This window comes from Pyrus communis, chromosome 2 (assembly GCF_963583255.1).
Source record: "Pyrus communis chromosome 2, drPyrComm1.1, whole genome shotgun sequence".
Classification (NCBI taxonomy): domain Eukaryota; kingdom Viridiplantae; phylum Streptophyta; class Magnoliopsida; order Rosales; family Rosaceae; genus Pyrus; species Pyrus communis.
The window spans coordinates 2910035-2936441 of record NC_084804.1 but is presented as its reverse complement, the minus strand read 5'-3'; the positions used below and the strand labels follow the sequence as shown (position 1 = coordinate 2936441).

The window sequence follows — 26407 nt, the reverse complement described above, 5'->3', positions numbered from 1 at the left end:
CATCCTCTTGCGGCAATTATCTCCGCATGTATGGTGGACGGGCCGGGACAGTGCAAATGAAAAAAGGATAGAAGTGCGCACAATCATGCTACCTGCCACTAGGGCCTTCCAGAAGGCATGTAAGACCATTTCCAATTGAAGGGTTTAGAGGGTCGAAAATAATCCAAAAATCGTCTTCAATCAAGAGTTAGGCCAAATAACTCGTGGGCCCCACTGGACAAAAAAGGGTCAAAGGGCCAACCAGCTGGCCCAACCTAGCCAGCTAGCCCTAGGCCGGGTCAAAAATTTGAATGCAACAGCTAGCTGACATCAGCTAGCCATTATATTTGAATTTTTTTTTTGTTTTTTGGACCAAAAGTTTTTAAAAAATATTTAATTATAGGGCCAAAGGTGATTTGTTAAAAGTTGGACGTTGGGATGTGACTTTTATAAGCATCTTTGGTTACTCAAATCTCTCCCACCCATTTCCATATTTTTTCCTACTTCCTCTCCCGCGGCTGACGTGGGACTCTCCCATCCACTTCCTTTTTCTTTTTCTTTTTTTTTTAATTTTTTATTTATTTTAACTCTAAGTAACACCTCTCACATTAGACGTGAAATATACAAGTTGTATTTTTTTTAATTTTACTTGTAGTTATTAAATTTAAGTTGTATTTTTTAAATTTTAGTCGTAGTTTTTAAATTTAAGTTTTTGTAGTTTTAAAATTTAAATAATAAATTATGTTTGACCTTTTGGCCTTTGGTTGGAGATGATTTTTTGTGATAAGACTAAAACGAGCCTTATGACATTTTGACCCTCAGTTAGAGATGATAAAAAATATAACTATGCACTGTTCATTAAAATATTAATTTTTTGAAAAAATCAGATGACTAAAACAAGCCCTGCTTTTTGGAGATGGCCTAACTTGCTCCACTATTCTTTGTTTTCTGGGTATATATATCAATCAATTTCAAAACCTAAGCCTTCAATTTCGATCCCCAACCTACATGGTTTTATTCCTTCTTCACCCTACGCTTCTCACCTGTCTCCGGCTTTCCTCCACCCCACATATTTACAAATTTGCAGTCACTCGCCTTTAACGCGTTTTGACGCGATTTTCTCGGAGATACGTAGAGCTCCGGCTCAGGTGTTCACAGCACCATTTTGCCATAGATTTGTCCTCGGTGGGTTTTTTTGCCTTCAATGACCTTGTTGTTGATTGGTCATATCTCACTAGCTTTCTTTGGGTTGTGGTTGCTGTTCTGATCTATGTGGTGCTTTGTGGAAATTCTTTGAGTCGTTTTTTCCATCATTTTTGCTGATTTGAATGGCTGGATCTCTGTTTCTCGGCGATGCTTCGGCGGCCACAACTCAAGCAGGATTGTACGGTTTTTCTGTTTCTAGGCTCAAATTTCTTTTGGGTTTTGGTTTTGGGGGTCCATATCTTCTTTTGTGCTCTTCATGTAATTGGGCCTCTTCTTATGCAATTATAATTTGTTGGTAATAAATTTATCATCTGACACAAAAAAAAAAAAAAAATCAATTTGGTTGGAAAAGGAAAGGGTTCAAACTATTTGTTATGAATTTAACCCTTTTTTGATCGGATAATAATACTTGCATTCCTCTTTTGGGAATAAGCTTCTTCCTTCTTACGAATAATGTATCTTGATCGTACAAATTTCATTATCAACTGTTTCATTTCTTAATCTTCATTTAAGATCATTTTTACATAAAATCATTACAATCGAGATGATTTAGTTATTCAAATGTATAGAACAAATCGACAGTGTAAGTACCAAGTAAAATATTCATGATGAACCGTCAACTTATTTAATACGTTTAGATGATTAAACGACCTCTAATTTGAATGAATTTTTGTAGAAGTGATAACCAAATGAATATTAATAAGTTGAACGGTTTGATCGTTGATTTTATTCAATCAAAATACGTTATTTCTAAATGGAAGGATGTGTGCATCCCCAAATGCGGATGCAAGTATTATGGTATTGTACAAGGAAGATTACATTAACTGGTTGATACTTATAAATTAGTTATATACAAGAATTTAACTGCCTGGAATTAACCTCAGATTGTTATACTATTAGGAACTCCTCTGCATGTAACGCCAGGCTCCGAGCTTGGCATGAGCAACTCATATGGTGAGACCCCAGCCCCACATCTGTTCCTCAGATTTGAATCACCATTTCTTCCTTCAATATCCTTCTCAATTTTCTTCATCTCCATTGAAAACCTATAAAATGCTTCAACAATCTCAGTGTCAGCTGACCACGTCGACAACAAATCCTTCCTTTCCCCAATATACTCCTCATCAGGCGAGTGAGCAGAAATGATGTCGATAACTGCCATATACTTTGTTGCTTCAAAAAAGCTAGGCAATGATGACAGAAAATATTGCTGTGGTTCCCTTACGAAATTGGCGTACTCATCGGGATCATCGTGCTGATTTGGCACTAGTCTTCTCATGTGTGGTGGGCGAGTTGGGACATAACCACCGTATGGATACTGGCCAAAGTTTAGGGCAGCATGTTGGGCGGTTGTGATCCAAATTATGGTGGTGAGAATTGCGATTAGGTCATTTGGGGTTGAGAGTTTTGGCCACCAGCTTGCATGGGAAAGATCTGCATGCCCTAAATTGATTGACTCGTGGTACCATCCATGGAGTTCTGTGTCTGATTGAACCACACTTGCATCAGAGTAGTAGTAATTCACATAGGTTTTAACCAATCTCTCAATTGCTGACCATATGAGGAGTCCATCTGTTGTATATGGGTAGTCTTCAATTAGTAGTCTTAGCCCATGGGGTTGAGTTGGGTCTGGTATTGCTACTCCTCTACATATAGAGACGACAATAAAGTTAATAAGATATCAACTCAAGGAAAAGTTTACTCACCTTTTGCAAGACAATGTAATATATTAGGTTGTCAGATTGTCAATCCGAATAATTAATTTGGTGAAACTTGTCCAAATATGATGTTAAAGTCAGACTAATAACAAAATAGATGGATATGTTTGGCAATAAACATAACGTCCGAACCTTCTAATGAGATCTGCCGGAAGGCCTTCAAGGTCAAAGCGCCACCATTCTCGATAAGCCGCACAACTAAACTCCATGGAATATTTGCCAGGAGTGAAATTAGACTCGATGATGCCTCCAGCGTTGATGAGCTCCTGACGAGCCAATGCATTTACCTTCAAGGTGTATCGCATGTGAGGTTTGAGGAGCTTGTAGATTGGGTGCATTACACTCAAATGGCGATGAGCTGCTATTATAAGTGGTTCCATGCATGCATGAACGCGTAACCTGTTTTAAAATTCAAAATTTTATCATTGGTAGCAGAGTAGAAAGTTGTCTGATGAGTCTAAATGAATGTTTACTATTACGTCAATCCTCCGAATTATGGAAATTGTTGTGCATACCAATGATGAATTAGTTGATGAACACCGGCATCATTGGAGCAGACATGGGCTTTTCCTAGTTGCCAAAGCCAATATGCTGTAGCATCAACTGGAGGTGTGAGAACCTGCTTATTGGGTGCTGAACCTGACTTTGTTGGAGGCAAACTAAGCTCAATAGCAATTGGCTTTAAAGTTCCCAATGAGGTCAAGAACAAAATTGTACGTGTTCCATAAGCTTTTCGGTCATCCAAACTATTTATTTGGTTGAGAAATGGAAGAAACATGTCATGATAGTCTAATATGAACAGCTTGTTTTCTTCCAATGCCTGCAAATTAAACACAATTTATTGTAGTGAATTCTATCATGATCTGTATCATTATAAAACATATATCTTTTGGCATCTGATGGTGATGAAATTTAGAGTTTAGGATTTAGCTCTTTTGGTATGATGAGTTCGCTCTTGTACTATGCGCACGTAACGGAAGATTAGCATACATTATACACACCTGTTGTACGGACATTCCATCAAGATGGCCTATTAAATGTTCCTCCTCGAGTGCTGACTCTTGTGAACCATAGATGGATGAATCAAGTTTGCTTACGGGTGGGAAAACTGTAAGCCTTTCTATGCTCAGAGGGTTTATGCCTGCAACTGCTTGACGCCCGAATTCGTCGTCTCTTAAACAAGAAGATGTATCCCCTGAAATAATTATGGGAGTGAGATTGTATACATTTAAACTGGAACATTTCTGTATATTACCACGTTGAATATACTGGACAGGAAACAATTTACATCCCAGAAATTAGCCTATACAATATCTTTGCTTTCCTACACTCCTATAATCAAGGGTAAATTACAATATACAGATTGGGAAAATCAATCCCAAATCATTCTTTATTCTCAACACTTCCCCTCAAGTTAGAATGTATGTTGATAATTCCCAACTTGCCAAGTAGATCGTAAATTATGTGAGCCGTTTTAAAATCAATCCCAGATCCGTCTTATCAAACTGATAGGCCCAGCGGCTTTGTGAACTTGTCCGCAGGTTGCTATGAAGTTGATGTGTGAGCCGTTTTATAATCATTCCACTTTGGACCTTTTCCCATACAAGATGGCAGTCGATATCTATATGTTTAGTTCGTTCATAGAACACAGTATCGATGCTATTAGTGGTGGACTACGGTCTGTCTCTCTGAAACTTTAACATGGTATTAGAAAGGGTTTTAGATTTGGGGCTAAATTATTGGGTTCCCTTACAAACATGACTAATGTAGCTCTACGTGTGACCAAATCCAAAGTGGTCCAACGTGAGGGGGCATGTTAAATAAAGCAAATGGTCTTACATCGGCCAACTGAAAAACAAATACACTTATATCAAATGGTTCCATTTCTAATTGCATCAAGGTATTTTGTATAAAAACTCCATACTAATTGATTGCACGGGTGATTAAGTGGGGACAATATCAATGTTATTAGTGGTGGAACGTGGCTAGTGGCAGAGGTTGGATTTGAACTCATTTAGGTCATGATAAAGAAGTAGATGTTTTAACATTTTGTTAGTTAGATATATAATTCATGATTGGTTCTTAAAATTTGACTAGTCATTGTATGACGTCATTATCAATAATGTCATTATTTATTTCGACGTATACAATCAATTATAACCATATAGTGATCTTAAGTTCTTGACCGTATGATATTAGATTTTTTTTTTTTCCACTTAAGCAACCACAACCTTTAATTTGACTCCCATAAGCAAATACACCACTTTTAAAGATTATTGATCAATCCTTTCAATTGATTGAACTCACTATACTGTTGATTAATAGTGTTTTGATAAATAATAGAAATCAAAAGCATGCAGACATAAACTTAAACTGAGCCTAATTATTGGAGATTCTTATTGGGGTATACGGGGATCAATAGCAAAATTGTGTGGAATCCCCCCCCCCCCCTCTCTTCCTCTCTCTCTCTCTCTCCCCCCGCTACTGAACGCATCACTCTGAAACTTTAACTGTTTGATCCGAAATAACTATTTTCTACTTTATTAAGATGATATATAAATGCTTACTTGAGATTAATTTTGGAGGGTCAAATTTGAGGTTCTCTTGGACTTTGGTAAAAATCTTTGCCAACGGAAGCTTCATCTTTCGTTTCTTGTTTTCAAGCAAAGACGCGTCGCTATACAGACCGTTGATGTCTGAGTAGCCCTTGAAAAAGTTACTGTCCCTAACAATGGTTGTTACTGTAGGTATTATATGCCTCAGAATACCCTTCAACTTTCCAACATCAAGAGCTTCTTGCTTGGCCTCCTCAAACTCCTCGTCTCTAGGCACATAAATTGTCGTGGATTCGTTCACTGGTGACTCCATATTCTCGTCTGTCTTGGTCGGAGGGCGGCCAGTTCGACAACGTCTAGGGTGTGGATTCTTGTTGCCTCCAAGAGTCGGTCTTACGAATTCAATTCCCTTATCTGGATTTCCAATGTCGTTGTATGTGTCGTAGTTGTATATTCTATCGGACGGTATTCTAAGTCCTCTCCCATCACCTCTTAGCTGCCTTAGCTCCATTTCTCTTAGCTCTTTCAACCCTTCGGGTGTCTCACCAGGTAAGTATGCCTGCAAAATCCAAAGCCTCAAAGTCGTGATGATCAGCGTGTAGGTAATCAGATTTCAATCTCGCAACACATGTACTAAACAATTTTACATAAATGAAAAGAAAAAAAAATCAAAATATTACTGCAATTTTTTAATCTCTTAACATACTTTGGTCCAGATTTACTTTTCATTTTTCTTTCAAAGGGCGTACAGCCCAAGCCAACTAACCTAACTTGGTCCAGATTCACAGTTTGACAATAAATACCAAACTGTGTGCATGTATATACATGATCGTCAACTTAAGTTTGGTGTCTCAAGTACCTTAGAAGAGAAGAAGATTCTTTGTACAGACATCACCTTCTGTGGTTGAACCCAAGAATTGCATGGAAAATCAACAACACCTTCAATGTTGACGCTTTCTAAGTAGAACTCGTTTTCATATCCATTGCTCACCGTGATGGCTCCTGGCATCCCAAATTTTGGATCCACCATAAATTTGACTTCGTAAACGCTCTTCTGATCAGAGCCCATCTTTAGGTTCTTTGTCCAAACCAATCTAGCTTCATCGCTCCGCTTTGGCGACATCCGATCTTAATTTGTTTCAACACACACAAAATCAAAGGAAAATTAAGTCAAATATTGTAAACACGTCAATGGGAGAAAGACTTCGGAAATTATAGTTACAAAAAAAAAAAAATATCACAGTTTGGTATGTACGTAACACACAGTTCGTTGCTAGAATCAATTAGGCAGTCGTTAGTAATGGAATCAATTAGGCAGCTTACTTGATTCAGTTTCAGTACTAACAAGCTGTAGTAATAGAATCAATTAGGCAGCTTACTTGGTATGTACGTAACAAACAGTTCGTTGCTATAACGATGTTGGTAGTGACGATCGAGAGTTTAGTTGATTCAGTAATAGTTAGTAATAGAATCAATTAGGCAATAGTTAGTAATAGAATCAATTAGGCAGCTTACTTGATTCAGTTTCAGTACTAACAAGCTTTAGAACAACACCCTCTTGATTATGACGATCAAGAGCGTGATTGTCAAACCAATGAAGCATCATGTCCATGACATTTATGATCGTTTTCTGACTTTTCCGAACAGTCACCAGCGCAGTGAGTTCCAACATCGTTGCTGCTGCAGGTTTCTCTACATCAACTGCAGCGGAGAACTTGCAACAAACTATTTCTGCGAATGCCGCCCTCTTCTTCCTCATCGCTCGGAATCTAGTTCTCTTTGTTGAAGGAAAGAAAATGGCCGAGGAAAATTGCTTGTAACAATTAGCATGCCACATGATATCCATTGGTTTTGAAACGTGATTGGGATGAGTAAGTGCACCCACACTCATTGCCATATAGCTTAATTGGGTGTAATAACTATAGCCTATATATAGAGTAGGATGAGCGAGGACCGTAAGGCCATCTTCAGCCAAGGCGAATAGGCCACATTTTGCACTAAAATTGACAAAATCAATCTCAAGCTAAAGGCCTTAACTAAGATAATCGGGCTAAAATAATTAAGCTAAGTTTGGCTTCAAGACAAACAACATATAGGAGGGATGATCATCCAATTACATCCGTTCATAGTGTATCGTGTGATCAGTTTTCGTTAGGTACTGTTTATATTTAATTTTAAATAAAATAATTTATAATAATTTTTTATCGCAAGATGTACGATGAACAGATGTAATTTGACGATTTTCGAAATCCTCACAAAAAAGGATCCTTTGACCTCAAGAAGTAATAAAATATAGGCCCCTAGAATAATTGGTCATATCTACACACTTTTTCATTTCATTCGACAAGACCAAAAATTTAAGAAGATGTGCAAAAGTAGAAAAGGGTACGTGGACGGACCAGGATTCTATTCATACTAAAACACGTAATTTACCATTTGTATTCTTATTATAATTAAAAATTTCTCTACACCGGTAGCTAGCAAAAATAACGCTTCTCAATTTATTTTGAACTCATATTGTCATATAAAGATTCAATACATTTTCACTATTGTAAAGAGTACCTTACACACTTTTTAATCACTAGACAAGATAATCATGTAACACGTTTAATTGGTTTCTCGACTGTGTCTGTGTGGCCGTAGGGAATATAATCACGTGACAGGTTTAATTGGTTGCCATATTATTGCTGCTATTCTGTCTTCACTGATAAGCACCAAACATATTAATTGTTTCTCTTTGACCAAAAGACATTTTTCCATTTTTCTTGTCCTGCGAGAAAATTACATGAGAGTAATTTAAACAAATGGTTGAATTGGCCTGGATGTCAAATTTACTTTTCCAAAAACGAGTCAGTGGTTTATACTACTATTTTACACATTTTTCGTCTGCAACCGTAGCATCTTACCACATACTAACATAATAGGTGAGGATCCAACCCACAACATGATGCATTAATATGATTATTTATTGTCATTGTGATAAAATGTTATTATTTAAAATATAGTTTTATTAAGAAAAATGATTTTCATACTTTTTCTAACTTCTTACTTATTCTTATGTATTTTTGTCCATCGACTTATTACAATTAAATGAAACAGACAAAAAAGTGTTTGAGAAACTAAAAGATGTGTGTGTTTACATCTTCTTGTACTAATAATAAAATCATTCATTTGGTAATTACTAATTTACATTGTCAAGTTTCCGCGGTAGGATATGGTTCTGTAGATTTTTCTTGAGGTCGAGTTAGAGGATGGTCCCGACATGCACGTGAACTAAAGAACCAATTCAACAAGGTCGTATGCTATGTTGTCATGCATGCATACGTACCCGTGAATGCTTTTCCATTACGTGTTGTACCAGTCTTAACCTATGCAGAAGTAACACGTGCAAAACGCAAAGCTACGCATATGGATCAACTGCATTGCTTCAGCTCAGAGCCAAGTCCAAGGCTCCCCTAGGCTAAAGCATATGGAGACTTTGGTTCTTCAAGCTTAAAAATATTAATTTTTGGGTTAGTTTATGATTTTTAATTGTCATATTCCACTTAACAAATGAAATTTTTTATTAGTAAGACTGTTTTTAAGAATAATAAGAGCTAATAGTTGTTAAATAAACTCATCACTTCAACCAATATTATATTTAATAGTATTAAATTAAAACTTCCATACCACAAATGGTTCTTTATTTTATTAGCTTGAAAGCTTTGAAGGCTAGAAACCTAGAAAACATAGCATAAAATTCTTGCTTCAAATTACTACATTCAAGTTTTTACTATTATATAACTTTACGTAGGTAACATAGGATTAAAAATTTAATTTCGTAATAATAATTTTAGCTTAGCCCATCCACCAAATAATTTCTAGCTACGTCATTGCAGCTCAGCTGCCTCTGCAACATTGTCTCTTGTCTTACACTGCATATGTCCACGACAAGTTTTCTGTATATATTTTCAACGAGGGAAGCTTCAAGCCATGACTAAGTTTTGTGAGCTAGCTAAATGATCAATCTTCATTTTGAAATGGGATCGATATGATAAAGATCGCGTTAATAGAGTGATAGAACAAATGGTCTTAGTTGTGAGGACAAGAAAGTAAAAACGTCCCATATCAGAACAAAAGAAAAACTATATAAAAATAGAGTTGAATTCTCTCCCCTCCCTTTTTCTCTTCCCTACCCCCTCTCGTCTCTCAGTGGCCTCTTCTTCTTTTCTCTTCAAATAAGGTAAAACAAGATGATGATGCGGCTTAATCTTGAGTGTTCTAATAAAAGGAGAAGGAGGAAAAAAGATGGGAGAGGAGAGAAACCAGATCCTTTAAAAATTTATATATTAGGAGTTTGACCACTCCTCTTTTGTTGATTGATTTTATGCTCAAACCTCGATTTCCTTCACTATTAACTAGTAATTTGTACCATTACTACATGTCTTTTTTGAGAGGGGACAACATGTATGTGTCTTTACTCTTTACGTATCTTTCATTTTAATTCTACATATAGTTCCTGCGTGTTGATAGCATAAAACGTGACACATGAGTTAAATTGCATTATGTTTCACGAGATTTAAAATTAAAATCAAAGCCATGCATGATTCCGTGAACTCCAATACGAATTTTTCTTATTAGAGAAAACAATAATGCTATAGATCAATTGTCAAATGTAGGGGAGGCATCAACCCAACAATGACATGTCTGGCAATGTTTTTCAAAAGCATTTTGTAAAATGAAAAGAGAAAATATTAAATTTTACGTTTAACATGAGAAGGCATCCGGTAGGTCATCCGAAACCAATTTTTGAGAAGAAAAAAAATGAAAACGTGTTTGATATTGCATGAGTGTTAAATTCTACTTGTATTTTCACTTTTCAAAAACATAATATAGCGTTATAATTATTTAGGAACGCTACTTAATAAATGTTAGGAAGACCAAATTTTTTAGAAAACTTGAATAAAAAAGGTTTGGGCTAAGTTTATTTTAACAAAAAATCATCCTATAACTTTTTTTAATGAAAACGGCTTAAATTTTAATGAAAAAAACTACACTTTAATAAAAAATGACAAAAGTTTAATATAATAATAATAAAAGAAGTAATAAAAAACAGATGTGAATGATCCGTGCGTCAGTCACACACACACACTATTTCTGAAACCGAACGGTACTGCATTATTTCTGAAACTGAACGGTACTACACCATTTTTGAAAGTTGAATGCTAATTATTTCTGAAACTAAACACGAATGCACTAGTACAAAAAAATATTTGCGCAATGGAGCAAATTTCGTCGCGCAAAGTATGTTTGTACAACGCTAAATAGGAGCCGTCGCGCAAGATTTTGGCGCCAAACCAAGAATGCTTTACCGTTTTTTCCACTACATTGGGCGACGTAAGTGCACCTACATCACACAAAACAGCTTTGCGCGACGCCAATCTTCGTCGCGCAAAGTTAACGACTTTTTTCCCATCGTTTAATCAGTTTGGGAGGCATCCATTTTATAGCAGTGACATTTACCAATACACATCACTGATGGCAGCATCTTAGCCTGAAAAAAAAAAAGACACTAGAACTAGAACAAGAGAGTAACTTACACGAAACAGGTCCACCGCCAATCCCATCATGGCATCTCAATCCAATAATGCAATAAATTTACACATGGCAGTGTATTACCCCTCATAGAACGAATAACAAAAATCAAGTCTGCCGAAATAATAGTCATGGGACTGTAATATCCCTCCATGTTCTCCTCAATCTATACAATACTACACCCAGGGTACAACTCAAAACAACCAAGGATTAATCCCAACAGGGGAAAGCACTAGCCTGCGAAAAAAAACATCTCTCCTTTCCTCAACAACAAAACCCGAAACAAAAGCAAAAACGAAAAGTGGGAAGGAGTATCTAAAACATAAGAGTGAATAATTAGCCGAACTATCGAAGGATAAGAATTCTGTGGTTTTCATATCCTAGAACAATGCCATATAAACTAATATCGAACAATGTCCTGAAGGCAATCGTAAAAGTGAGTGATGTTTATCTTCTCTTTTCCGGAGTAGATTGCCTCGGCAGATCCTCCTTGGTCGCCCTGAGCTGCCATCTCAATTAACATGTAGAGCTTCTTGATGGGCATCTAGAGAGAGACATAGATGAAAGTTAGATATTAACAGTAGAGAAATATAAAAAGAACGAAGGGATGAAGAAAATTAAGGAGGGCGGAGTTTACATCATTCAGGGCCTCTGCTGCTGCATCGATGTCTTCATCAGCAAAAACATTCAATTGTGATAGCACCTACGATGAGAAAAAGGTAGAAATTAGGGTATTACGTACAAAGTCTAAAGTTTCTATAACATCACGTTAGATAAAAACACGAACATGCAGTTCTTATTCCAAGAAATATACAGCCACGATGGCAGACTGCTTTCACTTTTTCTTGGAAGCGAAGCGATACAAGCCTTGTTTTGATAAAAACATGCTCACTGAATCATATTTGGAAAGCGAGAACATTCACTCACCAACAACGTTAAAAGCAAAACAGCTGAAGATGTAAAGCCAAAAAATTAACCAAAATGGAAGCAAATTTTTCATTACCTTCTTTGCATCCAACGTCTTTAGTGTGGGAACATTGTAAGTGACAGAGAAGGTATCACAAAAACCGATTGAATCTAAGAAGCCCAATTCACTTGTTGTTCCAATCACCAGAAGTTTTTTCCCCTGAAGAGGAGAGAAATGTTAAAAACAAATATTATGGGCATCCAAACTCCAAAATCTTCAGAGATGCAAGAAAAAAGTAATCACATTCCAAAAAATAATCACTCGGCTAATAGATATCCTAATAGGTATCATTGATATTCAATGAAGTCGAGGGTAAATGACGAACCTTTGGAGGGAGACGCTTAAGTAGGACCAACAGTGTTTGAGATATCAAATTGGAAAACCTTGGACCAATAGCAACATACTCCAGTAACCTGCAATGCAAATTAAAAATAACAATTTATTCAAGATAAATGGTTGCTAAAGGCTTTTGGAGACAAGATACGATGAGTCACAAAAGTCAATTAAACTTAGAGCAGCAGTAATGACCTTTCAATATCATCAAGGATAATGATGCTCAACGGTGATTTGTATGCATCCTCAAAAACCTATTCAGAAAATAAAAGAAATGAAAGCAAAAACAAAAACTATATCAATAAGGCTACATTCATCCATATGCGTTTCTATACTTACACACACAAGGATAATAAGTAAACAAACAGATCATCCAAGAATACTGAATATTTTGCATTAGTCGGAAAGTTGAATATTTGAGTCATGAAAGTGACATCTCTAAAACTAAAATTGTTCAAGAAGACAAAACAAACCTTCACAATTTGTGCGCATTTGGTGCTCTCATGAAGACCAATCATTGTCTCAGCCGAAACCTATCCAATTAAAGACTCGTAAAATTTGTAACAGGAATAAAAAGCAGATATATTATTAAAAGACTGGAAATTCTTGAAAAGCATATACATATGTAAAGGGAAACAAATAATTTGGAAGCTTACAATCTTGACATAAGGAAAATCACTGTCGATGCCAACGGTAGCTGCTAGTGCAGATTTACCACTGTCCAAGATGGGTAAAGTTAAGAATGCACAAAGTAAACAAAAAGAAAATGAAAATAGAATAAAAATGCACACAATTATGCTTACCTGCCACTAGGGCCTTCCAAAAGGCATGTAACAAGTGGGCTTCCTTTGCTCAATTTGACTTGCTCCACTAATAATATAGCTCTTTGATAAATGTGCTTATGACGATCACCACAATCCACCATTCCATTAAGTCTACAAATCAAGTGACAGAACCATGAGGAAATGAAATACAAATAAAAACATTTAATAGGCTCCATATTTCGCTTCAAACTACCAAAAAAACATGATGTCATTTTAAAGGGACCAGAATCAAGATTTCTGTATTTTACGAGGGCCAGTTCTTCGTAGATGGGTCTAATTTAACAAAATGATGAAACTAGGTAAATAGCGGGTCAGATTTATTTACTATTATTCAATAGTTCTGAAGTACAATCTCAAGCCATACCTGCATCTTTGAAGGTCATCAGTGGAGGCTCCAAATGCAGGTACAATTTCTTGGAGTGCATGTAGAAAATCATCCATAGTAACCTTAATACTCTCTTCATCCACTGGCTTGGTAAGATCATCCAAACTTAGTTGTCTATTCAGAGCAAATGACACTGCACTTTTAACAACACCTTCAAGTTCTGCACCACTGTAGTTTTTCGTTCGAGCCGCTGCAAACATGAAAGATATAAGCAAAGCCTTCTATCTCCTTCATGGATACACAGGAAAGGTTCAAATTATTGTCAGGATCCTTAAAGTTTCATGCATTAAGAATTTGGAACATTAAACAATCAAAGAATATTCCAATCTCAAGGACCAAGGTCATTGATTTTGAAAAAACATCATACCCCTCCGCCCACATAAAAAAGTCTTATTATGTAAAATTACAACTTTTGAGAAAAAGAGGAATTGATTAAAAGGTGAAACAAATTAATAAGGATTTGGCAAGCATGTCACTTATGCACATACCAAGCTCTTGGAGATTCACATCCGGAGCAAGAAAAGAGCTCTCCTTCATCTTGTTTGTATGAATTTCAAGAATCTGTAGACGACCATTTTCATCAGGAAGGCTTATCTCAATTTGAACTTCCAGACGTCCTGGCCTACAAACAAGAAAAAGACAAAAAATTAGATGTTTACTGAATAAACATGTTGTGTAATGAGTTTGGAGAGAGTGAGAGAGAGCACCTCAAAAGCGCTTCATCAAGCAAATCCTTTCTGTTTGTCATCCCAATAAGCAAAACATTATTGAGAGACTCCACACCATCAATCTGAAAAAGAAGTTTCACAGACAGATTGATGAGATTGCTTAGGAGCACAAAGAAGATATACTGGCCTAGAAAAGTTTGTAAGTTTTTGCAAGACTTAAAAAGCACAACTGTAAATTTCACCAACCTTTGTGAGTAACTGGTTCACAATACTGTCATGAACCCCAGTACCATCTCTAGTTGATCCTCTTGACTGTATTGCAAAATAAAGCATGTGTTATAGTAAATACTAAATAGCATAGAGTAAGAAACGTTTTGATCCAATTCAAGCTATGCAACTGTGAAAACAAAGGGTTTGGAGGTTTTACAATGTAGGTGAATAAGGAATCTTAGTAAATAGCATAGGGTAAGAAATCTTTATACCTTACAAATAGCATCAATTTCATCAAAGATTATCACATGCAAGTCACTCTGGTCTCCTGGGGAATTAAGGACATAATGACATTAGAAATTATTGAAAAACCAACCTAAGTGCACTTGACATATATATTTTCCCTTACCGCGAGCCCTTTGATCATTCTCAGCATCGGCAAATAGATCCCTAACATTCTTCTCAGTTTCACCAACGAACTTGCTCAAAACTTCAGGGCCATTAACAATCTGCGGAACACAAAAATAAAAATCTCATCAATCACCAAAGCATCTTAATAACGAACCTATACAAGGAAAAGTTGCATATCCAAAATCATTCAGACATGCTCAAATAGCTTTGGAACCTTTAAATAATGTACTAGCATCAAAATAATGTGTTAAAACATGATTCGGCATGGTTCACTGTTTACAACTGGCAGAACTTAATCGATTCATTACATATGCCTGTTATGAAAAACGAGAATACAAGATTGTGACAATGAGTACTTAGTTTTTAATTTCATCTCAGTTTCATGTGTCATCAATTGGTAAGTATTATTTGAAATTACAGCTGAAACTTAGAAAACATTCAAACATTCATAAATTTTTAACTTCCAGACCAATGAAAAGAACAAATTCTTAGTCCTAACAGTGCGTTTGGATGAGGAAATTGAAGATTACTAAGGAATTCCAAATTGACGGAAATTAAAATGATGGAATTTTATTTTCTAGAATTTGTAAATTTTGTTGGCTACCTAAAAGAAGAATGAGTGGTGGTGGTTGACGGAAATTGAATGACAGAATTTTATTTCCTAGAATTTTTTAATATTGTTGGCTACCTAAAAGAAGAATGGGTGCCAACTATTTACACGGAATTTAAACTTAGGCGCCCCAAATTCCAAGTTTTTTATTTTCACACAAAAATTCTAAATTTCTATGTTTATGAATCCAAACAAGGGAATTGGTGCACGTCAATTTCTAAATTCTGACTTTTGTTCGAATTCCAAGTTTTTTCTCTCATCCAAACAGTGTTAAGAGAATCGACAACTCAGAAATTTGATTATTTATTAAAAAAAAGGTGGATCAAACTCCAAACCTTTGGTTCTTTCCCGTTCAACATCTTTCCAATTTGACGAGCCATGAGAGTTTTTCCAGTACCAGGTGGCCCATAAAGCAGCATACCCTTTACATGCTTGATCCCTAATCTGGGACATCAAAATCTTTCCAATAAGGAGCGTGGTATAAAGATATACCAACAAGATATCAGTGCAGCTTGAAGAATCAGTTATCTTACTTATTTGTCACGTGAGGAGGGAATACACGGGATGCAAAAGCTCTTCGAAATATATCTGCAAACTCAGCACCTAAGCCACCAATTCCAAGCGTTTGAAGATTAAACTCCTTGTGCCTGAAAATGTTGCTACTTGCAGCTTCACGCTGATTTACGATCTGGAGAATACAATTTAGATATCAAATTTCAATACATTATTTGATATTGTATTCTAAATGATAATGAAAATGTTTTCCTGTAAATGGCCATCATATCACGACTCTGATTTGCATAAAACATGCAGCTAAATAAGTGATCAAAGGTGCAAGTGCAAAGCTGATTTGTCATTACAAGACCTTCACGGCCAAGTATGAAGTGAGTTCAACCAATTTAATATAGGATTTTGTGTTTTCTTATTGTAAACACAGGGTCATGAAAAACCTATAATGATAACTATTAGCAACTACATGAAGTTGCGTTTTCTGAACACAGAATAAGAATCTATGTAGCCTGCCAAGACAATGATGCTAAAATATGTCATACAGTCCTTTCCACCAGTTAAAACTACTGGGTCTGACATAATTTGACAATTTATATTAATAAGTAAAGATAAATATCAAAATCTCACCTTTATTCCACTTGCATTTGATGTTTCAAAGATGAAATATGTGTCATTCACAATCATCCCTCTTTCAATACCATTATTAGACTTTTCTTGTCCCTCTACTGCAGCTTGATTGACAGTAAAAATGTAGTTGATCCCCTGAAACTCAAATGATACTCTTTGTCCAGCCGTCATGACCTGCGCATAGTAAGGCACAATGTTTCAAAATTCATGACCTGCAGTAATATATACTTATGGGAAAGGGGGGAAAACTAAATGAGAGAGAAAGATCCATCAAACAAATCGGGAAATAAGAACATGGCTGATTTTTTTCAAGCAAATATGGCTGAAGTTAGAATCTATTATAACTGAATCAGTACTTGACCACTACGTTCTAAGTTCTAACCAAAATAATTTAGCATGAGTTGCTTTTATTCCTTCCTTAATTTAATGGCAAAATTCACACATGCATTGGATCGATAAGAAATCTTCATTTAGTAATACACATGTTCAATTTGGTAACTTGCCTCAGAAAGGATCATGTTCGAAATTAGAACAAAATTTGTATCATTATTTGCTTGTCTGGTGCACAAATAAACATATGCATATATTCCTCAACAAAAACCAGACGATATAAACAAACATGAAAAACAAGTGTAGAAGCAAAAGTTACCTGGTTGATAAACCTTTTCTTAAGCTGCTTTGACAGGGCAACAGCGTCAACCTACAAAACAATCCGGAAGCCCTTCAAATCCCCAATGCTTAAAATGGCATTTGTATTCATACAGAAAACTGAAAACAATAATGTAAACATTGAAATCGATATGCAAATACCTGTTCACTCTTAGTGCCTTTCTTCACAAACTCCAAATCCAGCGTAAGCAGGGCCAGATTGAAATCCTCCGGTGGAACAAATCTAAATTAGGGATTTCAAAAACACAATTAGAAACCAAAATTGACCAAAACCTCAGCTCCGAGCCAGTGATCCTTTGATTGATTGAGTGCCTGACTAACCTGCTCACAGAGATAGAATCGCCACTAGAAACCCTAGCATGCCGCCGCTGGATTGCATTCAGCGCAATGTGGCCGCTCTGTATGCTTGGATGACCAGTTTCTTTCAATTAAGGCCACCAAAAAACACAACATAAAATCCACACCAACTCCAAGCAATTGAATTTTCAAAATTTCCAACTAAATCATAGCAATTTCACAATTAATTATAATCAAATCATAAAAAAAAAAAAAAAAAAATGGAGCAGAAACGGCGTGATCGAATAATGACAGATTGCAGGGAAAAATTGTACAAAAATTATAAAAATAATCAGAAATCGTGAAGATCAAAAGGATATGAAACGGTGAGGACGAATGAGTCGCCGACGGAAGCGAGATTGAGCTTGGTGCCGGGGATGGCGAAGTTCTGGAGATCGGTGGGGGAGCAGTAGGCGAGATTGGTTAAAGCGAGATCTGGGGCCGGGGTGTTGGTGACGGTCATCATCACCGCTGGCGAAGAGGAGGATAAGCCGAACCGGCCAGCCATTTTTTGATCGGAGACGGAAAGAGTTCTGGGTGGAGGATTTCTGGTTCCTTTGGTTGTAAGAAATGGAGATGATGAAGTTTTTGTCTAATTTTTCTGCTTTGATCGGAAAGAGACGATGAACTTTGAAATTTTTGGATTTTTGTGTTTTTAGAGGCCCAAATAAAAGCCCAAAACGAACAGCTGGATTTGATCGCATAATGTCGGTCCCTTTAGAGCAGCTCCAGCGGGAGCTTTTGCTCGATGGACAGGCCTCAGCATAGGGCCTGATTGCCCGAGGGAGGAAGTCCAGCGTTGGCTGGCAAGGGAGCCCAAGCAGGTCCGTGGATTTGTGCTAGCCCGAGCGCTTGAGGTGATTCTGATGCCAGCAGACGTTAGACGTCTTTTTTAATTTTGTTTCTGTCAGGTTCTAAACCAGCCGGCACTCATGGGTGTGGCCGAAAACGAGGAAATTACAGGTGGGTGCGCAGGCGCGGGTGAGGGCGGAGGATATGGAGGTGAGTTTCAGCGGGGACATGTGGGATGCTGATGAGGTGTTTGATGATGAAATGGCGTAGTGAAGAAGTGTGTCCAGGATGGCGGGCGAGAAGGGAGTACGGAGGTGGGGGTGAGGGAGAAGTTGGGGAGGGTTTGGGGGATGGTGGTGCTGATGAGAGTGAAGGTGAATGCGAGGGTGAAGAAGGTGAAGAGGAAGAAGAGGAGCCACAGGCGGTGGCTTCCGCCGTTTGTGGTGGGTTTGTGGATTGCTTGGGGGTGGAGGAGGATAAGCTTTGTGTTTGTGGTGGCGGTGTTGGTGGTCTTCATTTCAACAGAGAGAGAGAGTCAGATGCTGCTCTTTGCTTCGTCTTTTTTTAATTATCTTGGTATTATTTTATAAAAAAAATTATTATTTTATTGATTATTGTCAGAGCTATTCAAATGTAGGGGTAGAGATGCAAAAAACGATTACTGTTCATTAAATGTGATTACTGTTCATTGGATGGATAGCATAGTGGATGGCCCTAAGGGGCCTCCACCATACTGAAACTGCTCTTAATAAGCCTGGTGTTTGAACCCACGCCATCATGCAATAGCTCAAACTTTTTTTCACCATTGTGGTAAAGGAACACTTACAGTGAGAAGTTTTAAAATTAAGATAATAACAATGAATATGAATCGTGCATAATTAAGTCATGTCACACAATAAGTTATTAATAAAATATTAAATTTAACACAAATATAATATGTCTTCATCATTTATACGAGCCGAATTTACAAGTGAAGAGGAATTCATTAAGCCCCAAATTTCTACTTTTAGAACCCTAAGATAATTCTTTGTCCTTGACTATGAGATTTGATTTTCATGTCTTTTTTGCTAAGATAGCTTATATAAAAAATTTCAAAACCTAAAAAGAAAATCAGACACAATGATGAGAAAAGATCAAAACTTTTTGCTTAAACTTCAAATCAGTTCGAAATTGTCTTTAGAATGGTTATAAACACTTTGACAGAAAAATTTATAAGTACTTTTAGCTCTTAAAAACATTTATGGGCAGTTTGATAATCATTTTATTTTTACTTTTACTTTTCCCTTGTTTAAAAACTGAAACATTAAAAATCGTTTGATAATTATTTTAATTTTAGTTTTCAATTTTTTATTTTTTATTTTTTTGAAATCCAAAAACTAAAATCTTACTTGATAACTATTTTAGTTTTTTTTTAAACTAAAAATTAATTTTGAGTTTTCAAAATTTGTCCTTGAGTTTTTACTTTTTCATTTTCATTTTTCATTTTTTTTATAAAACTAAAAACTGAAAGTAGTTATCAAACAAATTTTTAGTTTTTAGTTTTCGAAAAAGTGAAAACTAAAAACTGAAAATGAAATGGTTATCAAACAACCCATTTGATCTTGAGTTTTGAGTTTTCTTTCTGAAAGTAGTTTTAGCAAAACTCAAACAAAGCTCTCCTTCAACGAGATTTCAATTTTCAGTTTTATAAAATATAAAAAAATCAAAATCATATCTGAAAACTGAAAAAAGAGCAATTTAGCAAAAAAAAAACCCAAAGAAAGCCCCCCAAATCATGACCAACCGAAATATCGGCCACCTCAAAACCCCAAACTCGAGAAAGCTAAAACCCTAGCCCCAAAGAGCCATATCGACGCTCATGGCGACCCGACGGCGCCTCCAAGCTCTGACCCGCCACGCCTCCGCCCTCTTCTCCAAAAGCCCTTCATTCCACTCCCTCCCACCTCCCCTCCCCGTCTACCAACCCCTCAAAACCCTCACCTCCAATTTCTCCCTCATTTCCTCCAGCCCCGATCCCACTCGCTCACTTACCCGCCATTTCTCGTCGAAACCCCGAATCGGCGACGTAAATGAAGACAATGAGCACAGTGAAGAGGAGGAAGACGACGACGACGACGATGACGATGACGACGATGAAGAAGTTGGGGACAGTGAGGACGAGAGTGCTTACCGATGCAGCGGTTCGAAAAGAGAGTATACTCCAGAGGAGAAAGAGGCGGAGGCCGCCGGCATTGGGTACCAAGTGATTGGGCCGCTTCAGAGGTCTGATCGGGTTTTCAAGCCATATGAGCCGGTTTTCGCGGTGGTTCAGGTCCGTCTGTAGAGTGGATTATTATCTTTGGGCGTCGAATGAGACTGTTGTATTGGTAGGATTGGTTTTGATGAATGTGATTTTGTGGTGGTGTTGTTGTAGGTTGGTTCACATCAGTTCAAGGTTAGCAACGGGGACTGCATTTTCACAGAAAAGTTGAAATTCTGCGAAGTGAATGATAAGGTCGGTACAGATTAATTGTTGCGTGTTGCGTATTCCGGTGTTAGGATTTCGTCGGTTGTTATGTATGCGTTAACTTTATGTTGCAAACTTGTACTGCATTTACCCACAGGAATAATGTCAGTACTCATAGTCGCTGAAATTGAAATTTGAAGTCTTTAGCTGTTCAGTTCACTGGTGGTATGTTAATGTTTGGCATCCATTCTGCGTTCGCTACTATTTGATCAATTGAATTTGTGTTTTCCAAGATTATGACTCTTTGCTGGGCTTAAAAGAAGCTCTTAATTGGAATTTGGAAGCAACGTCCTATGCCGGGGGAAAGTAATTTTTGTAGAAAGGTAGTTTCTGTGTGATATGAATTGAGCGTTATGTTAATGGGCTTACAAGTGGAAATGAATACTTTGGTGAGATCTTAGGAGTTGCACTGGTTTTGGTAAATATTTAGACTAGGAAGATGGTTTTGTGGCCAGCATTGAGGGCCACCTAAGTTCGAAGTACCATAATTTTGGATGCTATTTCTTTTCCATTGGTGTTCGTTTTGTATCCGAGCCCTCAAGAGGGCAAGCCGGACTTGCGAGCGAACATTCGGTTTTCCTGTTATCCATTGATTCTATCCTTTCTGTGTTGTTTTGTAATAAATCTCTTGATCTCTATTAGAATTTAGCAAAGTACATAAAATTATTGTATCCTTGTTTAAGATCAAATAATTGTATTATTTCATAATTTTTTGGTAGACGACGTTATAATTTTCATAAATGAACTCTATTGTCTGATGTTTTGCTTGCTTGTTTATTGCAGTTAGTATTGAACAAGGTTCTCATGCTGGGCTCAAGTAGTCAGACAATAATTGGTAGGCCCATATTACCAGATGCAGCAGTTCATGCGGTTGTTGAGGAGCACGTAAGTGTGACAGCATTGTTTCTCTTTTCTTACCGCTGTGTGCGTGAGTGTCACAGGCAAGAAGAAAAATGAATATATGTATGCTTCAAAATCCAACCAAAGAGTCACAGTACTGTAGTTTCTTTTTTCCTCACTGGCACCAGAATATAAATTTGTAACCATTACAATACATATACATTGGTTCTCTTCACCTTTGGAATTTATATTTGTATTGTTCCTTTTCCGTTTTTCATCTCAGGCATTAGATGCAAAGGTAATTATTTTTAAGAAAAAGAGGAGGAAGAATTACCGTCGAACCAAAGGACATCGCCAGGTATGTTCGGGAACCTTGTCCAAGCAGTCACAACTTCTTTTCTTAGTACATTGATTATCATTTATTTTATGTTTCTTTCAGGAATTGACTAAGTTGAGGATAGTTGATGTTCAAGGAATTGAGAAACCAGAGCCTGTAGTCACTGAAAAGCCTCCAAAGGCTCCAAAGGCACCTGGTAAGAAAACGGAAAAGGTTGCAGTTGCTGCTTAGGATAGACGTTCACTATGGCTGAACATTAGCAATAATGGCACTCTGCTCATAATGTTGTGCTTTTATGGTGAGCATAATCAGATTCCTACGTTGCTCCACACACAGTTTTGGCTGTCATTCGAAATAGAAAATTTAGAATTTAACCGGGGGTGGTGGTTGTAGGATTTGTGTCCCAAATTTTTGCCAATTTTATCTTCTGTATTTAGAAGTGCAAATTATGAAATCCCCCTAGCTGATTGAATCAGTTTTGCTCCTCTTGATCTTTAGTAATCTTTTGTTTGTGCTCGGTCTTGACTCGTGACGTGAACGATGATGCAACTCGTGCATGAGCCATGAGTGTGTTTCTTTCACAATTCCTTGCACGGCATGTCTCTGTTTTCTTCTCGTGTCATGAATGCATGTTGGTCGAAACTTAGATTGAATCGAAGTTGGAAGTTCCATTGGTCGAAATTAAGTTCAAGTTGTTTCCTTCTTTTCAGTTGAATGAATAATATGTGCGGCCCCAAATTCCCTAAATTAACGTTTGGTGGGTAACTAGTAAACCTAAAACCTTTTTGTTGTCACTTTTTAGTTTTTGTGTGATTTGTTTTTGGTCAACTTGCAGAACCTTGATAGTGGTTTCTAATTTGGAATGGTACATCCACCAACATCAAAAAAATTTCTCTGAGCTATAACTAACTTAGACCATTAATTTCTGACCTATACGGGCACTTTCGGACTTTTTTGGACCAATAGGTTTTATGTTACGTCAACTTGAACTTTGTCGATCTCTTTTGTTTCGACCTTATAAGGCAATACTCCAGTCTAATTGTTGTACATTACTATGTTAAGGTTAAACCAATGGCAACCAAATTAGGAAATCATTGTCTTTTGGTTTCTGGTTTAAATTAATGTAAATTTGCACACTGCCCAGGAGGGTCATATGAACCTTCTTACAGTTTTGAAATGATGTAATTTTTTTTTAACAAAAAAATATTAACTAACTAAGAGAGTGGGAGAGTGGGCTAAGCTTCGTAATAGGCGAGCAATATTGTGGTTGTAAGGAATACCATTAAATTGTAGTAATAAGTGACGGAAAAGTTGTATTTATATGTGCTATATTGATGTGGCTTGGCTTTTATGTTTAAAGTTGACCCTCACAAAAGTAATTTGCTCACAGTTAGTGTTCAACACTTAATTTCATATTTTCATTTTTTGCCTCTTAATCAAATAAAAGATATTTAATTTCATGTCTTAATATTTATATCCAATTTGCACCAAGGTGCATTTTTTTTGGGGTCAAAGGTAGAGTAATTCATTAAACAAAGTTCAAACAAACATAAACAACTTACAACGGGCCCTAAAAAGGATTAGCATACAAAAGAATGTTGCTAATGCAACAAAACATGAGGAATGATTTCTTTCTGCAACGAGTACAAAAACGGTGAAACATAAATGCATAAGGGGTTTCAACACAAATATAAATAGAGTAAACTACCCATTTGCCTCCTCAACTATCACCCAACTTTTGATTTCACCCCTGAACTTTTTAATTGGAAAATTAAGGACTTAAACTAATTTTTTTGGCCGATTTGCTCCCTGCTGTTAACTTTTCATTCATTCCATCCAAATTTCTGTTAAATGGAAGCATGTGCACAACATGTGTAGGTAGTTTGGTCGCATCATTCTTTAAAATAATTGAAAACCTTAGATTTCTAAAATATAAACCTATGCAAATATGTATGATTCTATAGCTTTTATGACTGAAAGTCTAGTGAAGTGACGCTTTTGTCCACAAGGGAGAGTTTGCACATGATAAGAGTTAATGTTAATTTGGATGAAATCTATGAAAACTAATGGTAGGGGGGAAATCGGCCAAAAAAAATTAGTTTAAGTCCTTAATTTTCCAATTAAAAAGTTCAGAGGGGAAATCGAAAGTTAGGTGATAGTTCATAGGGCAAATTGGCAGTTTACTCATATAAATATCCTCTTAAGTGGCCCAACCAACCGAGACCCAAAAGTGACTAGTAGAGAAAACCTTAAAAGCCTATGTGAGGGATGGCCAGCCTCAGAAGCTCGAAACCCAGAGGCGATGAACCACACACCGCGAATTTCGCACCACAAAATAACAATTGCTCCCTAGATCATACACTAAGGTGCACAAATATGATCGTTTTTTGCCATAAAGCGTCATTTGCTATAATGTAATTAATCAAATCATAATGATATAGAGGTTAGAAACTCAAAATATTTTTTATGCTAAATAAGTTGACGCTCATGATCATTTCTTAAGTAATTTTTATATATAAGCTCTATTTATCATGATTTTATTATCACTTAAGATTGATTTTTTTTAACACAATTTCTGAATATGCCATTAATTGCGGAAAAGGAACTTGAACTCAAATGTACAAAACAAACGCATCCATTCTAACCAATGCAACTAAACCAACGTCGGAAGAGGAAGGATTGTCTTTAGATTCGTTTTACATATGCTTATATAATACGGAGAGAAAGAGAGAGAGAGAGAATGGTCGAGACTCCAATTTTTTTTCGTTACGCAAATGATGTGTGAATGGACTAAGCAAACTGCAGCATATCATACGTGCAGATCTGTTTCGTTGACCCAAACCCTGGCTAAGATGAGACTTATCACTTTCGGCCACCATGCCATATGGCTTTTTTTCTTGTGTATATCCCCCCACTTATTTGTCCAAGGTCCCACGATTCCTATAGTTTCAAGAAAGCATTCCTGTGCATGCCAGTTACGTCACTCCCCACCAGCATAATGCTTTTTATTTTGTATGAATTTGGTTCTCTCTTTTCTTCTCTGTTTATGGGATTTGAACTTGTTATCATCATCTTTGAGATTTAAACATATAGTTTGTTGTAGTTTATGATGTTGTAACTCATGATTTGTTCACTTTGTATGAGATTTGAACTTGAAATATGTCATCATTTATGAGATTTGAACTCATAATTTATCGTATTTATAATACTGCAACTCATGATTAGTCTTCTTTTTATGTGATTTGAACTTCTGTTATCATTTATGAGATTTGAGCTCATGATTTGTCGTAGTTTACGATACCGTAACCCATGATTTGTCCTCTTTTTATGAGATTTGAACTTGTGATATGTAGTCATCTATGAGACTTGAACTCATGATTTGTCGTAGTTTATGATGAGATTTGAACTCATGATTTGTCTTAGTTTATAGTAATGTAACTCATAATTTGTCCTCTTTTTATGAGATTTACTTGTGATATGTCGTCATCTAATGAGATTTGAACTCATGATTTGTCGTAGTTTATAACGAGATTTGAACTCATGATTTGTCCTCTTTTTATGAGATTTGAACTTATTTGTCATCGTCTATGAGATTTGAACTAGTAATTTACCGTAGTTTATGATATTGTAACTCATGATTTGTTGTTTGTGGAATTTCGCATATTATTTTGCATGTTTACTTAGAATTAGATCTCAACTATAGAAGATAACATCTCAATTTATAACCCATGATTCGAATTGCAAGTGAGCACATTAAAATGTGCTCAATTAGAATGAGTGGACGAAGCAGGAGCGCTTAAGGGGGACAGCTGGAGAGAGTGCTTAGAAGTCATTTGGGTAATAGACCCAACTAAATCCACTTCTATGATTTATTTTTCTTTGAAGTCCAATCTTTTCTGTTGGTGTTGCTCTAGATGGCTGAAGGGCCGGCTTCCGGTAAAAGGAGAATATCCCTCTTCCATGAACAAAAGTGCTTTTTTAAGTGGACTAATCACCTTCTCTTTGCCACCCATCTACAAAACTATATTTGTGCAGAGTTGGGTATTTTCCCTAAAGCACTTTTGTATCCCACTTTCAGTTTAATATGATTATGCTAATGGAATTCTTTGTCACTTTAATAGTTTCTCCACTTCATCTCATTCATACAGATTTTCCTAATAAATCTCCACGAATACCATCTTAACTAGCCTAATTATGTCATTAGTTAATTAATTCTATCTGTCTTTGTACTATTACAGAATATGATCGGGTTGACGACGACAGATTAGCATATTATCTTTCCTAAACTGTTCTTAATAAGTGTCTTGGACCAATAATGACCACTAATTATAATACCCGGTTTCTGTTCAG

General features: G+C 36.5%; 3 protein-coding genes across 3 annotated transcripts; 1 reads left to right on the top strand and 2 right to left on the bottom strand.

Annotated features, from left to right (window-relative positions):
• Positions 1–1834: 1834 nt before the first annotated feature.
• Positions 1835–7355, bottom strand: LOC137722980 (linoleate 13S-lipoxygenase 3-1, chloroplastic-like). The gene is made up of 7 exons (XM_068462124.1): positions 6974–7355; positions 6318–6586; positions 5471–6017; positions 3905–4098; positions 3419–3723; positions 3036–3302; positions 1835–2831 (listed from the first exon to the last, which is right to left on the bottom strand). The coding sequence occupies exons 1-7, from the start codon at positions 7353–7355 to the stop codon at positions 2066–2068; spliced, it is 2730 nt and encodes a 909-aa protein (XP_068318225.1). The 3' UTR covers positions 1835–2065.
• A 3695-nt stretch (positions 7356–11050) lies between these two features.
• LOC137725299 (vesicle-fusing ATPase-like) lies at positions 11051–18177 on the bottom strand. The gene is made up of 21 exons (XM_068463942.1): positions 17904–18177; positions 17568–17664; positions 17388–17469; positions 17227–17277; positions 16578–16751; positions 15974–16128; positions 15776–15884; positions 14829–14928; positions 14692–14747; positions 14456–14521; positions 14249–14331; positions 14030–14163; positions 13521–13731; positions 13136–13267; positions 12989–13049; positions 12806–12865; positions 12528–12586; positions 12325–12412; positions 12036–12158; positions 11670–11735; positions 11051–11576 (listed from the first exon to the last, which is right to left on the bottom strand). Exons 1-21 carry the CDS (start codon positions 18088–18090, stop codon positions 11433–11435), a joined length of 2238 nt encoding a protein of 745 aa, XP_068320043.1. The 5' UTR covers positions 18091–18177; the 3' UTR covers positions 11051–11432.
• A 1971-nt stretch (positions 18178–20148) lies between these two features.
• On the top strand, positions 20149–22574 carry LOC137726317 (large ribosomal subunit protein bL21m-like). The gene is made up of 5 exons (XM_068465228.1): positions 20149–20685; positions 20788–20868; positions 21664–21765; positions 22004–22078; positions 22160–22574. Exons 1-5 carry the CDS (start codon positions 20233–20235, stop codon positions 22286–22288), a joined length of 840 nt encoding a protein of 279 aa, XP_068321329.1. The 5' UTR covers positions 20149–20232; the 3' UTR covers positions 22289–22574.
• Positions 22575–26407: the final 3833 nt, after the last annotated feature.

Coding starts and splice junctions, on each gene's coding strand:
- LOC137725299 (XM_068463942.1), bottom strand. CDS start 18,090: ATGGCTGGCCGGTTCGGCTTATCCTCCTCTTCGCCAGCGGTGATGATG. Junction 14,332..14,455: donor TGAACCAGTTACTCACAAAG/GTTGGTGAAATT, acceptor CTTCTTTTTCAG/ATTGATGGTGTGGAGTCTCT. Junction 13,268..13,520: donor GATGACCTTCAAAGATGCAG/GTATGGCTTGAG, acceptor CTTGATTTGTAG/ACTTAATGGAATGGTGGATT.
- LOC137722980 (XM_068462124.1), bottom strand. CDS start 7,355: ATGGCAATGAGTGTGGGTGCACTTACTCATCCCAATCACGTTTCAAAA. Junction 3,724..3,904: donor ATGGAATGTCCGTACAACAG/GTGTGTATAATG, acceptor TTTAATTTGCAG/GCATTGGAAGAAAACAAGCT. Junction 2,832..3,035: donor CCGGCAGATCTCATTAGAAG/GTTCGGACGTTA, acceptor CTCTATATGTAG/AGGAGTAGCAATACCAGACC.
- LOC137726317 (XM_068465228.1), top strand. CDS start 20,233: ATGGCGACCCGACGGCGCCTCCAAGCTCTGACCCGCCACGCCTCCGCC. Junction 20,686..20,787: donor CGGTTTTCGCGGTGGTTCAG/GTCCGTCTGTAG, acceptor GTGTTGTTGTAG/GTTGGTTCACATCAGTTCAA. Junction 21,766..22,003: donor ATGCGGTTGTTGAGGAGCAC/GTAAGTGTGACA, acceptor TTTTCATCTCAG/GCATTAGATGCAAAGGTAAT.